General features: G+C 51.6%; 6 protein-coding genes across 7 annotated transcripts; 3 read left to right on the forward strand and 3 right to left on the reverse strand.

Moving 5' to 3' along the window:
- Positions 1-299: 299 nt before the first annotated feature.
- ACRALDRAFT_1083767 (uncharacterized protein) lies at positions 300-4,912 on the reverse strand (the record flags this gene model as incomplete). Of its 2 annotated transcripts, XM_071019507.1 has the most annotated exons (12): positions 300-1,175; positions 1,274-1,473; positions 1,562-1,947; positions 2,077-2,258; positions 2,292-2,334; positions 2,453-2,502; positions 2,598-3,874; positions 4,045-4,087; positions 4,319-4,440; positions 4,510-4,557; positions 4,599-4,683; positions 4,748-4,912. In XM_071019507.1, the coding sequence occupies 12 exons, from the start codon at positions 4,910-4,912 to the stop codon at positions 300-302; spliced, it is 3,477 nt and encodes a 1,158-aa protein (XP_070870819.1). The 2 variants fall into 2 exon arrangements, with proteins under 2 accessions (XP_070870819.1, XP_070870820.1); XM_071019508.1 differs by lacking the exons at positions 300-1,175; positions 1,274-1,473; positions 1,562-1,947; ... (1 more) ...; positions 2,292-2,334; positions 2,453-2,502 and adding an exon at positions 3,932-3,949 and having other exon boundaries at positions 2,592-3,874; positions 4,009-4,087.
- Positions 4,913-6,185: 1,273 nt separating this feature from the next.
- On the forward strand, positions 6,186-6,845 carry ACRALDRAFT_1037559 (uncharacterized protein; the record flags this gene model as incomplete). The annotated part of the gene is made up of 1 exon (XM_071015064.1): positions 6,186-6,845. The coding sequence occupies one exon, from the start codon at positions 6,186-6,188 to the stop codon at positions 6,843-6,845; it is 660 nt and encodes a 219-aa protein (XP_070870821.1).
- Positions 6,846-7,147: 302 nt separating this feature from the next.
- ACRALDRAFT_1073114 (uncharacterized protein) lies at positions 7,148-7,661 on the reverse strand (the record flags this gene model as incomplete). The annotated part of the gene is made up of 2 exons (XM_071018064.1): positions 7,148-7,396; positions 7,455-7,661. The coding sequence occupies 2 exons, from the start codon at positions 7,659-7,661 to the stop codon at positions 7,148-7,150; spliced, it is 456 nt and encodes a 151-aa protein (XP_070870822.1).
- A 624-nt stretch (positions 7,662-8,285) lies between these two features.
- On the forward strand, positions 8,286-10,100 carry ACRALDRAFT_1037711 (uncharacterized protein; the record flags this gene model as incomplete). The annotated part of the gene is made up of 3 exons (XM_071015069.1): positions 8,286-8,505; positions 8,590-9,172; positions 9,251-10,100. 3 exons carry the CDS (start codon positions 8,286-8,288, stop codon positions 10,098-10,100), a joined length of 1,653 nt encoding a protein of 550 aa, XP_070870823.1.
- Positions 10,101-10,293: 193 nt separating this feature from the next.
- ACRALDRAFT_1073116 (uncharacterized protein) lies at positions 10,294-11,859 on the reverse strand (the record flags this gene model as incomplete). Its single annotated transcript, XM_071018065.1, has 2 exons — positions 10,294-10,320; positions 10,369-11,859. 2 exons carry the CDS (start codon positions 11,857-11,859, stop codon positions 10,294-10,296), a joined length of 1,518 nt encoding a protein of 505 aa, XP_070870824.1.
- A 325-nt stretch (positions 11,860-12,184) lies between these two features.
- ACRALDRAFT_2023337 (uncharacterized protein) lies at positions 12,185-12,802 on the forward strand (the record flags this gene model as incomplete). Its single annotated transcript, XM_071020132.1, has 3 exons — positions 12,185-12,220; positions 12,273-12,312; positions 12,440-12,802. Coding segments are annotated over 3 exons (439 nt in total), but the record flags the coding sequence as incomplete, so codon positions are not given.
- Positions 12,803-12,842: the final 40 nt, after the last annotated feature.

The following is a 12,842-nucleotide window of genomic DNA, read 5'->3' on the forward strand; positions in this document are numbered from 1 at the left end:
GTTGGTCAGAGAATATATGTCTGTCAAAGTTCTCAGGCCCTCCCCCCGACGATGGCTACTCTACTTATTGTCTCTACTAGTCAATCCGACACTCGCCACGCTCTTCAGAAAAAGGTGGTCATCGTGATAACACCGGTAAGACGCAAGGCCCCAAGCACCAGAGCAGGATGAAGTGATTCCCCGCCCGCCACCCCCACCACGTCTGGCACGTCATCTTCCACGTCATCCTCCAAATCAACCACGGCGCACTTCCAGCTCCCTGCCTCATCCACGTTCCCTTCCCCGTCGTAAACAGCCTTCTAAGGATACGGGCAAAGCGGCCTCTGTCTCAGTACTCCGGAGTCCGAGTCATTGTCCACATTCCACCTCGTCGCAACCAGAGAATCCACAGGCCTTCCCTCCTCCACCCAGTCCATGAGTGCAAGTATGATGTCGTGTTGAGAGTCGTGGAACCCTGGAACAGACCATGTGTCGTTCCCGAGGATACTAGCGTGGAACGGTGCGGCGAAGTACCAGGGAGCGCCAACGTCGGTGCTCCAGCAATGTCGCATGCCTGGAACGAGGAAGTACCGGAAGAAGTCGGTGGGCGGACCTCCCATGGCGTCCGACACGCGGTCGTAGTACACGTTGGACCCCCCGGACGGGAGGAGACCGTCGGCTGTTCCGTGATACATGATGATCTTGCCGCCGCGGCTTTTGAACTCGGAGAGGTCGTACTTATCCGCCCTGGCCTCACCGGGATTCTTGGCGACTGCATGCGAATAGTCGCTCTCGTTGAAACTCTCCCAGGACCACTCGGGGTCATCGTGGACAAAATAACGCTGGAAGCCGACTCCATAGGGGCATGATGAGTCGGAGCCGATGACCGCGGTCCACTCCAGCTCAGATCCCGCGCCGAATCCAGACCATATGAATTCATCATCCACGTGGGTGTCCTCATACAGCCGCCTGACTGTCTCCATTTGAGGAGCGGTGAGGCATTTCGATGCATTAATCCCCTCCTTGTCATAGGATAGCTGCTCGAGGTCCACCTTGCACAGCTCCGGCGCGCTGATAATGCCATCCTCGACGCCGTTAAGGTGGTCACATTGCCTAACGGCTTTATCGGCGATGACAGGGAGTATATCTTTCTCAATGTGCTTGTCGTTATTAGTCGGCAGATTGTATAGGCCCACCTCCGTGAGGTAAGTGTTCACGAGCGGCGGGTTTTAGGCTGGGGCGCCGATGATGGCGCCGTCGAAGCTATCGCGGAAGCTATGCAGCTCCCTGAGACCCTGGCGGCCGCTAGTGGAATAGCCGCTGTAATAGGAGTATGCAACATCTTCTTCGTAGTACGCCGCAATGAGCTCAACTTCTTGGACAGGTCAACGGTGCCGTGGAGTGCTCGCCATCCCCAGTCCACCCGTGCCTCTTCGTTTCCTAGCGCCCAGGACGCATCCGTTGTGTTGGATTTATGTCCCGTGTCAGTGGAGGCTATTACAAAGCCGTAATGTGTCCCTGCCGTAATTGGTAAGCTGATGAACCTGGTACAATGGGTCATGGATGGGTGTCAGTTTCTTACCAGGCCCTATATGCAACCAAGCGATTCCTCCTGCGAACCCGCCGTTACCCACGGCCAAAAATTTGGAGTTCCATTCCGTTGGAAGGAAGAGGCCAAATCGAAAGGACGATGTAGTTGACGACTCGATCCTCACAGTTACGGCACAGAGTTCGGGAAGATTTGTTGGGTTCTTAGGGTACGCAATATTGACTGGCCCCTCGCCGTACAGCTGCCCCTCGTGGACAAGTTCAACACGTTCTATAGTGACATTTTCACCCAGTGCAGAGTCGAAGGTGGATTGTCGGCAGGACTCTATAACCTTGACGGCTCCAACGCCTGTGGCGAGGAGGAATAAAAACACTGAAACAGCCTTGACATATTCATCGTTGTGGTATATCAGACGGGTTCTGTGGAAAAGAAAATGATAAGTTTATGTCTCGGGATAAATTGTCAGTACTTTTCGTAGACAACGACACTATTTCAACTATTCGTTGGACTTCAAATTGCCGACGACGACCGACGACGGCCGAAGTTACGACCGTTCCCGAACTTCCACCTTCCGGAAATAGTAACACGTCATCTTAGCAAGAACGCGGAGAACGTGAAGAACGCGGGGTAATGCCATCCCGAGTGGGGCACTTCCGGTCGACCGATAAGGTACCATGTCCTCGGGCCAGGAAACACGTGTATCTTCCCAGAGAGATGATCTGCCTGGGTCCTAAGGGTCTAGTATAGATATTTTTTATTATACCTTAACTAATGCAGGTACAGATGGCAAGACCCATGGTTTCATTCTGAATATATATATATAGTAGGGAGCAAAAGTCACGCATGGTAAAGCGTTTAGAATATTAAGTAGACTATATAAGCGAAAATAATTCCAATAGTTCATTCACTTTATTGTTCTACTACCTGAGGACTTGATGCAAATTATCTGAAATGGTTCCAATGTGAATGTGTTTCTAGTTGTACGCTATAGATTATACAGTCCTTATTACTTAATGGAAGCGTCTGGTCTATTGAGGCTTATCATCGTCTATTCGCGGCCTACTTATACATCAACTTGGTTACCCATATCGGGATGCTCATTCTCGTAGTAATCTTTCCACTCAGCACAGCGCTCCTCCAACTCGGTAAGCGCTCCGGCCTCGTCCATTAGTGGTATGATCCTTGACGTCTGCTCCAGGATCTGAATTGAAAGCCCAGCGCTAGAGTGCCAGGCAATGTGGCAATGAAGCAGCCAGGCGCCGGGATTATCAATCGGGAAAGCAATCCACAAATACCCGTAGATGGGGCAGTTGGCGACATCGCGTCGAGGTGGGTTGTCCAGATTCGGAACGATGCTCTCATTGAACCGGCCCGTGCCCTGTGCCAGGACGTAAATGTCGTGTCCGTGCATATGGATGGGGTGCACCGACCGCGGAATCACGCGAGGCGGATTTCCTATGGGCAGTTCGTGCTCGTTCTCAATGACCATGTACACCCACTCGCCGGTTTCATAGTCGAGATGCATCGGCTCGGACTCTGGTGGAAACTGCGATTCGTTGCCCGAGTTGATGGTGAGCCTCTTCACGCTCGGCTCTCTCCAGTCGCTGTACATGGGACCTGAACCAAGGGCCCATTTGCGGATCAGAGAATTGGGGTCGCTAGCGTTCGGCCAGCCTTGGAGTCCAATCTTGAGATAGTCGGCGGGTTCCATGTCGTTCACGCGAATGCCGACCTGCTTCGGTACGACGGGCACTAGGACATTCGGACCTGGATCGGCACACCCGTAGTTAAGGTGTGCTGGTGGACCCGTGATGGGATCGCTCTTGTCGCTAGAATCGTATCGCACGATGCCCACGTGCTTGCCCATGAGGTCAGGCGCGTCGCAGTAGTGCGCGTTGATCCAGAAGTTAGTGCCGTTTGCAAGGTCGGCGTTGGCCTCGACAATGATCTCGTAACGTTGACCAATACCGATGTTGATGACATCAGTCACAAATGGCTCAATCTGAACGAAGTCATTGGCGATAACAGTAAAGTTATGTCCGTCTATCCAGAAAGTCTCCGTGAGCAGGGAGCCGGTGTTGACGAGTCCGATCTTGTATTTGATGCCAGGTTCAAAGGTCACATCAAACAGTTCGCCGTCGCCCGAACAGTGAGCGTCGTTCCGGGGATCGCAATCAAAGACACCTTTGCCGTTCAGCACCATCGAGTCGGGGATCGGGGCTCGGTTAGTGTAGAATTCGCGCCAGAGGAGACTAAAGGCATCATCATGATACCAGTCAGAGAGAATCCAGGGCCCAAGATCAACGTCCCAGTTTGCGCTAGAGGGCCCATGGATCACGAGGGGTCCTGTGTGTTCTGGGTAAGTCATATATCTTACAAGGAAGAGGTTATCTGCGTATTTACCGTATGCACCATTGGTGTCTGTCTGCGAATCAGCTTGATGGAACGAATATGGCTTAGCCTCGCTAAAGAAAACTTACACTGCAGACCGAAATGAGAGTGGTACCATGAAGTACCATACTGTCGGGCCCGGAACTCAAACACTTGCGAGGTGCCAGGCTAATATCTATTAGTTAGACTCACGATTCACTAGAATAGCTTGATATTACCTATGCGGGAGGGGGTGGTTATAGTCAGAGCTTGAACAGAGGATTTTGCTCTGGCCAGAGCCAGGTCAGAGGTACAACTGTTAACATAAAGTTCTAAGACTGTCGACAGTCTGACCAGTCAATGGGCTCTGACCTATAAACGCCCCCTCCCGCGTAGGTAGGTAAAGAACATAACACATACCTTAGAAGGACATTGCGTGACACCAGGTACACCATCTAGCCAGACAGTATCCTGCTGTCGAATACCATGCCAGTGAATACCCGTGCCGTTATAATTAGTTAGATTATTATAAACGGTGATACCTAGTTATCTTTTATTAGACTCCAGCCACTTAATACCCTTAATTCCACAAGGGCAAGAGACACGCTTACGGAGAGTATCACCCCAATCGGCCTCGATAGGGGGTCCGGGATATATCCCTGTAGAGGGTCAGAATCCTATAAGCCTCGTCCACGGGCACTTGTTTTAATCTTGCCATTGAAAACTGTCGCGTTTTTCCAATATCCATCTGGGTTAATTAATTCGTTGGTAATAGTAAGTTCGTACTGCGATAATAAGTTACTTAGTATACTTTCTCTAAAGACGACCGTCCTATGAATAAGTACTTACTTCTCGTAATCTTCCCTTTGGTATCACGAAATCAGGGTCGGAATGGATATCGATTCCCTTTTTCCAGCAATCTCGCCTCTCCGGGCTGTTAACGCAACAAGTCGCAGCACCCAGAGTCTGGTGGCCTAAGGCCAATAACAGGGCCAAAGATTTCGTGGTAGCCATTGGATTGTATTTTCCATAAGTTAAATTCATGCCAACCCTTTATGCGAACCTGCTTCCTTTTTGGGATATATATATATTGACATTTTTTCTGCTTTATATCCCAGACCCCGACATGCGACGGGTAAGGTAGGGAGATGGTGACTAACAAGGTTTCACTTCACCGAAGCCGGCTTTGCGCGGCTGCGCTGCGTCGTCGGGGATCGGGGCCCGGGCCCACGCCGAGCTTCTGCAGCATGCTGCATGTCCGAGGGCCGATCTCCGCGTGAGACACCGCCTTCCGCTTTTGGAGACCCTATTAGGAATTTAGGAGGCGATCCTGAGATGATAGTTCAGAACCACCACGTTCAACTATCCGTGCGGTGTGTCCTCCTGCGAAACACAAGCTACGATAGCATAAGGTTTTTTTTTTTTTTTTTTTAAGGGCTTAGACGCCAAATAGTTACGATGTCGGCCAAGTTGCTCAATTCTGGTCTCCTCCTCAGAATAGCTATCTTCCAAAGACATATCTGCCTGCATTGGACATTCCAAGATAAATACCAAGGAACGTTTATTAGAGTATCGCAGGAGTCAAAGCTATTACACACATAGCGCCAGCACCAAATATCAGCAGAGACCTTTTCTAAAGCAAGATCCAACACACTCATGGACTGATGGGCACATCCGAAGATTGTTAGTGGTGTTAATCAACGGAGATAAGCACTAACTCCGCCACGGCTTATAAATGTGTAAGCCCATTTACTACAGTGGTCAACAGCATGGCTGACGAATGTTACATTCGGACTCCGAATAGCGAATAATGGCACCCTGAGACATGATAAGAATCGTGCAAACATGCAGGGGTAATGTACTTACAGTGGGGGGCAAAAGGTAGGTATTTATAACACGGATAAGTATAGTAGGGCTAAATTTTGGGTGTGTGGTACATAGGCGTGTAAATACATTTTGCCAGGGACTGTGCATTACCCCTTATCCACCCACCCAAAATAAGGACTGCCAACAGAGAACCACATGTATATTCAACCATCTATTCCCACAACTATGTATGAGGGGTAATGTATATGAACAATAGGAAAGAGGAGGGTGGATAAGGGCAATGTATATTAACAATAGAAAAGAGGAGGGTGGGAGAGCCAACATGTTTAAATAGCAGGCAGACTAGAAGTATTCAAAGATTCTCCTTTCTGCATCTCACATCTCCTCACTCATCACGGATCTCCTCGTTCAATTCTCCCAGCTTCTCCCGAAATTCCTTCACAAATTGTCAACTACCAGCATGTCCAGCCTCAAGCCAATCAAAGTCTGGGGTAAGGGTGGCCCCAACCCCCCCAAGGTGGCCATTGTCCTGGAGGAGCTTGGCTTGCCTTACGAGGTGGTTGCTATTCCCTTCACCGATGTCAAAAAGCCCGAGTACTTGGCAATCAACCCCAACGGACGCTTGCCGGCCATCCATGACGCCAATACCGACATCACATTGTGGGAGTCTGGCGCCATCATTGAGTACCTGGCCGAGAAGTACGACACCAACCACAAGATTAGCTTCCCCCGCGGCACTGCCGAGGCCTACGAGTCGATCCAATACCAATATTTCCAAGCCAGTGGCCAAGGGCCTTACTTTGGCCAGGCTACCTGGTTCAAGAAGTTCCATCCTGAACAGGTGCCCAGCGCCCTTGAGCGCTACGTCAAGGAGATGCATCGTGTCACGGGTGTCTTGGAGGGCATCCTTGCTTCGAAGAAGGGTTCCGCTGGCCCGGATGGAACGTGGCTCGTTGGAGGAAAGTATTCGCTCGCCGATCTCTCGTTCGTTTCCTGGATCAATGTTGTCACCATCATTTTCGACAAGAGCGACTACAATCTGGAGGATTATCCGAAAGTCAAGGATTGGGTAGACCGCATGCTGGAGCGCCCGGCTGTCAAAGCTGGACTGGGCAAGTAGACGTTTCAAGTCTAGTGAGAAGCGGATGAAAGGTGCATGATCTAGGACACGGGGCAATTATGTTGTGCATAGTGATAGAACATAATACACGGGGCTCATTCAGTAGGATCACATTTTCATGACGGGATGGACACAGCTGGCCGTATGTATGATATGTCTTCTTGATTCCTTGCATGGTGCCGCCATTGTCTAAGACCTTGTTGATTCAGGATTCGATCGAGGACAGTCCCATCAAATTGAATATAACTAAATAGAACTCCCAACCAAAACGGCATGGTCCCCAACCCCTCGTAACATCCGGCTTAAGTCGACTGTGGCTGTGCCTTGGATGCTTGTTCACGCATAAAGCCCTGGAACTTGGGAAAGAATTCCTTCATAAAGGCCGAGTCCACCATCTCCTCCAGCTTTATAATCTCCGTCCCGCTTTCGTTGAACGTAAAGAAGACTGCATAGTCGTTTGTCCAGTCTCCAAAGGGAGTTTTGCCGGTAGAGAGTGCGTACACGGCGGCCTTGTGCTGCGACACATCATGCACCACTTCATGAATGGTAAGCTGATGGATGTAAGTATCAGTAGTTAATCTTTCCAAGAAGTTTGGTTTGAACGCTCACCTTGTATTCTGTCACAACCTTTTGCAGCACAGGCAGAGTCGCCATAACCTCAGTGCTGTTGCGCGCTGCATGTCCCAATGCAAATGGCAAGGTTCTCTGCGTACAGTCCGCAGACCAGGTCGCCACCATGTCTGCGGCGGAAGACCTTCGCCATCCATCAATAAACTTGTCGAGCGTGGCTCTTTGGGCTTCTGCTTCCGCTGCCATGGTGAGAATCGAAATGCTACGCGGTTGTGAACTTGTGTCCAATGAGAGTCAGATCAGGTTGCTTGATAAGAAGAAACATGAAAGAGTAGACCTTGAAGAATAAAGTAAGAGTGCTCTATGCTGGAGATAACAGCAGCCCGCACCGATCCAAAGCTTCTCCTGGACACCATTCGCACCTTGTCTGGCGACGAGAAGCTGGATAGGTAAGTACTTCAAGATGCGGCCAAACTAAGAAGCCAAGACTGCTAAGTAGCTAAAGGATGTTTAGCCGAGCATGGTATAGCCTGACGCCTTTATCCAAGGCAAGGGGTGTGATTAAATTCTTCGGCCCCCGATCAGCCGCAGCCGGCACGGACAAGCCAATGCGAATAGTAATCAAGAATGGCCGGTATCCGATAAACCAATCTCCGAGTTTTTCGAGCCATTTCCTAAATGAAAACAATTCGGCATCAATACTTGGAGGACTCTTTGATCGTGCGCTGGGTAATCGACAGGACGGATTAAGCAAAGCAAAATGACTACTTAAAAAGTCTTGGGTTTCTTTTACAAGGCGAAAACCATTTACTTCTACTATATTCAAGAACAAAATGAACAAACTCCCTCGACCGAGATACTAATCCAAAGATGGGCTACCATTGCTCCCTTAGAGCCTGGCTACAAGCTCTCGCTGCTGCCAGCCTGGCTATTGCCTCCAATGCCCAACCCAAGACACAAATTGACTATCTGATTATCGGAGGCGGTCCCGCTGGACTTGTCCTTGCAGAAAGACTGTCTCAACGTGCTGCCAATAATGTTGTTCTTTTGGAGGCAGGGCCAGACAGCATCGATGACCCAAACGTGAGTAGTGAGTAGTACCCAACACCCGAGTCGTCCATCCGTTCTCCTATATTCTAACCAGATTTCTGTCATGTTTGTGTTTGGCTCATAGCACCGGCGTATTATCCATTCATCAAAGACAAAAAACCAGATTATGTGACGGAGCCTGACGCCAATCTCGGCGGCTATGCCCCTGGTATCGCACAAGGTCACACACTCGGAGGCGGCTCCGCCGTTAATGGAATGGCGTACTGCCGAGGATCTTCATCTCTATTTGACGAATGGGCGGAGATCTCTGGAAACGCAGGGCTCGCATGGGATTCCATGTTGGAGGAATTCAGACAAGTCAGTCGCTACCGGGACCCTCCACACGCCGATTATGAGCAGTTTGTGAATGCGTCGGGGTATGGGAATGGGCCGGTCGAAGTAAGTCGATCGAGTGGCTTGACTGGCTTCGAGTTTCCCTTCGCAAAAGCTATTGAAGCAGAGCTTGGTCTTCATCAACAGGACCTGACGGATGGAACGGGAATCGGAATCGACATGGGCGTGTCCTCCATCTTTGCCCAAAACAGGACCAGGTCCCATCCTCGCAATACCTTTGGTATCATTGCTGAGGGCCGACCGAACTTACAAATCATACACGATGCTCGGGTCACCAAGGTTCACTTCCAAGGGAAAACGGCCGTCGGTGCTACGTACCAGTTCGGTGGAGAAGCTGTCGAAATCGAGGCAGCCGAGATCATCGTCAGCGCTGGTGCCATCGACACACCCAGGCTCCTCATGCTCTCTGGTGTTGGGCCCAAGGAAAAACTGGAAGAGCTGGGGATTCCGGTTGTTGCAGACAACCCAGAAGTAGGAGCGAACCTCCGAGACCACCCATTCTCCATCATGCAACTCCAGGTCATACCAGAGGTAATGACCGTCTGGCAGTGGTCGTCCAATGAGACTCAGGCCATCATAGCCCAGGAGCAATATGCTTCCAATGCGTCAGGGCCCCTTGGATGGAACAATGGATACTCGTTCGCTGCCTTCCGGTTGCCAGACTCGGCTTGGCCCGAGGGCGTCGACAACGCCCATTACCTCTCCCTCCCCGAAGATCGGCCGCACGTCCTCATTCAGTTCAGCACCGTGCCATTCATACCATCCCCCAACAGCACCATCATTGCTTGGGCGAGCTTGGTGCAGCCTGAAGCCGCCGGATCTGTCAGCCTGAGATCGGCTGACTATCATGACGCCCCCTTGATACACACTAAGTTCTACGGCTCCGACGGCGACAAGGCAGCGGTTCTATGGACCTACAAGAAGCTTAGGGAGATTTTGCAACGCCCAGAGGTCCGTCCTCTGATCGTGGCGGAAAGGTATCCCGGGCCCGATGTCACTTCCGACGAGGCTATCTGGGCCGCCATGGGGCAGCAGACGTACTCTTTCCGGCACGCCGTCGGCACCGCGGCTATTGGAAAAGCTCTTGACTCGAATTGGAGGCTGAAGGGCCTAAAGGGTATCAGGGTTATAGACTCGAGCGCGTTCCCTTACCCAACGACCTGTCACCCACAAGCCGTGGTCTATGCACTGGCGAGTAGAGCGGCAAAGGACATTCTTCTCGGCGACGCGTGCAAGAACTAGACTGCTCTTATTGCACCTTGGATGTGTTAGTTAGCATAAGTACTTGTACTTCGCACCAAGCAGTCTTACTCAAAGCCATATCTAATTACTCAGGGCGTCATTTCGCGTGATTTGAGACGACAAATTGCTCCTACTAGTACGGAGTCACCGCACAATGTTAGTAGAGTAGAGCCAGGAGATTCCTTGCCATGGTTTACATAGTGATTCGTAATCTAAAATGCTATAACTGCCGTAAGGTATTTACAAGCCGAGAAGAAACGCTTCTCACCTGCTTCCGAAGATCGTCCTCTAGTTGACATAGAAATGTAGTCGAGAATGGAACACTTCTATCCGTACTACTACACCCGAGTGTGCCCTCCCGCCTTTCATTGACAGATGAGCTCTCTGCTCTCGTATCCATATCCCCAGTCTTGTTCGTCTTGAGCCGCTGAGACATGGCATTCACCAGCCCCTGCACGCGGTGGAGTTTGCCAAGTATAGTCTGGACGGCGAGCTTCGGGTGGGGATCGTCCTCGTCGACGATCAGACGTCTCCCGCCGTTGGTGGAGGGACCGTATAGAGAAGTCTGGGCCAGAGTTTCCGCGTTTTCCGTTGACCGACGAGCCGCATCCTCGTACCTGGCCAAAGCTTTAAAGACGACCAGAGACATGAGAGCCAGGAGGTAGCTGTCCTGCTGGCAGGGGCATTGTAGCATGGAGCGGATTGTTTCGATGGCATGCTCCCCGTCTGCGAACGAAGCGTTGGCGGATCCAGTAGCAAGCCGGTCATGACTCGACACCGAGCTCCCGGGAGACCAGCACATTGGAGAAGTCGGAGGCGAAGTAGCGGGTTCTTGGAAAAGTTGGCTCACGAGGCCCAGCGTTTGGGCAACGCAGGCGCACGACGGGTCGCTCATCGCTGGTCTCGAGTCGGCTTTCTGCTGCTGCTGCTGCTGCTGCTGCTGCTGCTGCTGCTGCTGCTGGTTTTGCCGCTGATTCTCTTCTTGTTGTTGTTGTTGTTGTTGTTGCCCCTCGTGATCCTCCTGCGGCTGTCGCTGGTGGTGATGTGGCCGTGATGATTGGGTCGATGAGATAGATGGCATTAGTTCCAGGTCTGCTGAAGCATGGAGTGTTCGTAAATGACGGCCAAGATTCAAGCCTGTCTTGTCCAGTACTTGAGTCCAGGGCATAGTAGGATCTGGAAGACAGCTCTGGCCGAAGTAGTACTCTGCGAAATTGCTGACATCTGATCCGTCTACTATGGACACATCCCTAGGTGAAGGGAGGAACTCATCAAAATTCATCATCAGGTCTCCTGGCGTCGGTACAGTCGAAGAGCGAGATAAGGTTGTGGCCAGCAGATCCGAGTTAAAATCGTCATAGTTATTGTTGGTGTACTGATCTCGGAGGACATGAATTGAGCCAGCTGTCGCCGCCGCCGCCGCAGCCGGCGGTTGGCTTGTCGTAACATCGCTTTGGCTGCTGCTCTTCCATGCAGATGAAGGTGATTGAGCGGATGTTCCTGGAGGAGGTGCTGCTAAGGAGGCTGGATTTGTTTCTGTTCTAATGCTCTTGCTTGCCTGTTTCCTACCGGCTCTCCGCGTGACAAAGTACTGGCAAGATTTGCCGCGTTTGGCACAACGAGAACATGTCGGCTTCTCTTTGGTGCACCGGAGCTTGGACGAGGCACAAGCGTGACAGCTGTCTCTAAGCTTCACCGTCGGCGTGGTGCTAGTAGTGGAGGTGGAGGAACCGTCCGGTGTTGGCAGTGTGGGCGACATGACTGACGAGGGCCCGAGGCTACGGCACGGCACGGCGCACAGTGGAGCGGGGCAATGGACAGTTTCAAGTCGCGCCGCTAGAAATTGAATACAAGCGGGCGCCGCAGCCTAAGATGTACAAACGAGGACCTTTCAAGGTTACTCGAGGCCTAAACGTTATATATACTAGGTAGTACCGAGATACTACCAAGCGTCGATCGTCCTTGGACCTTAGTAGCCTACAGTTACCTATGTATACCGGTATTTTCCTCCGGGCTCGCCCTCGCGGCGAACTTTACTATCGGCCCACCTCGCCTTTCTATACCTTAAATGAGATACCTGCAGAATGTGGCGCCCTGTCCTTGCCCAGGACGCCACCCGTGTGGGCCGTCTAAGCTCCCACGGCTAGACGAAAGGTTTGGGTGGTAATCTAGGGTGTGATGGCCGATTCCCTGAACCTTTTCCCCTGCAGGGGTCAGGGCGAATCAGGACCCTTATATATGCTCCTCGGAAGAATTAAGTATCCGCATTTGGGGGGCATATAATGCTGACACGCATAAAAGGGGGGGAGCTTGTCGAGCCGTTTCCTTGATTTAGTTAGTACCCGTGCCCGCCCCACTTGTATTGGATATCTCGCAATACCCTCTAACCGCTCACTTGCTTCATCCATCCGCAGCACCGGAAAGAGGACAACGGGAAAGCTGGAAACAGACAACACTCATGGCGGATTCTTCTCGGCTGACTGACCCCTCGCTGGTCACCTCGCGGGGCGTCAATGTCGATACCGGAGCTGCGCCGGCCGCCATCTCCGTTCCCACCTCGCCCTTCAATATCGCTGCCACCTTCGCCATTGAGCTCGTCTCACACCTGTCCGCCTTACAACAACGACTGCCCTCATCTGACACAACGGCCCTCGTCGCCACTACCGGCGTCGCCACACTGGTCCTCTTTTACATTGCTCGATGTCTTCTATACCCCAAGTGGAGGAGAATAATTCCCAGTCC

The sequence above is a fragment of the Sodiomyces alcalophilus genome, assembly GCF_042370955.1.
Source record: "Sodiomyces alcalophilus JCM 7366 unplaced genomic scaffold ACRALscaffold_11, whole genome shotgun sequence".
Lineage (NCBI taxonomy): Eukaryota > Fungi > Ascomycota > Sordariomycetes > Glomerellales > Plectosphaerellaceae > Sodiomyces > Sodiomyces alcalophilus.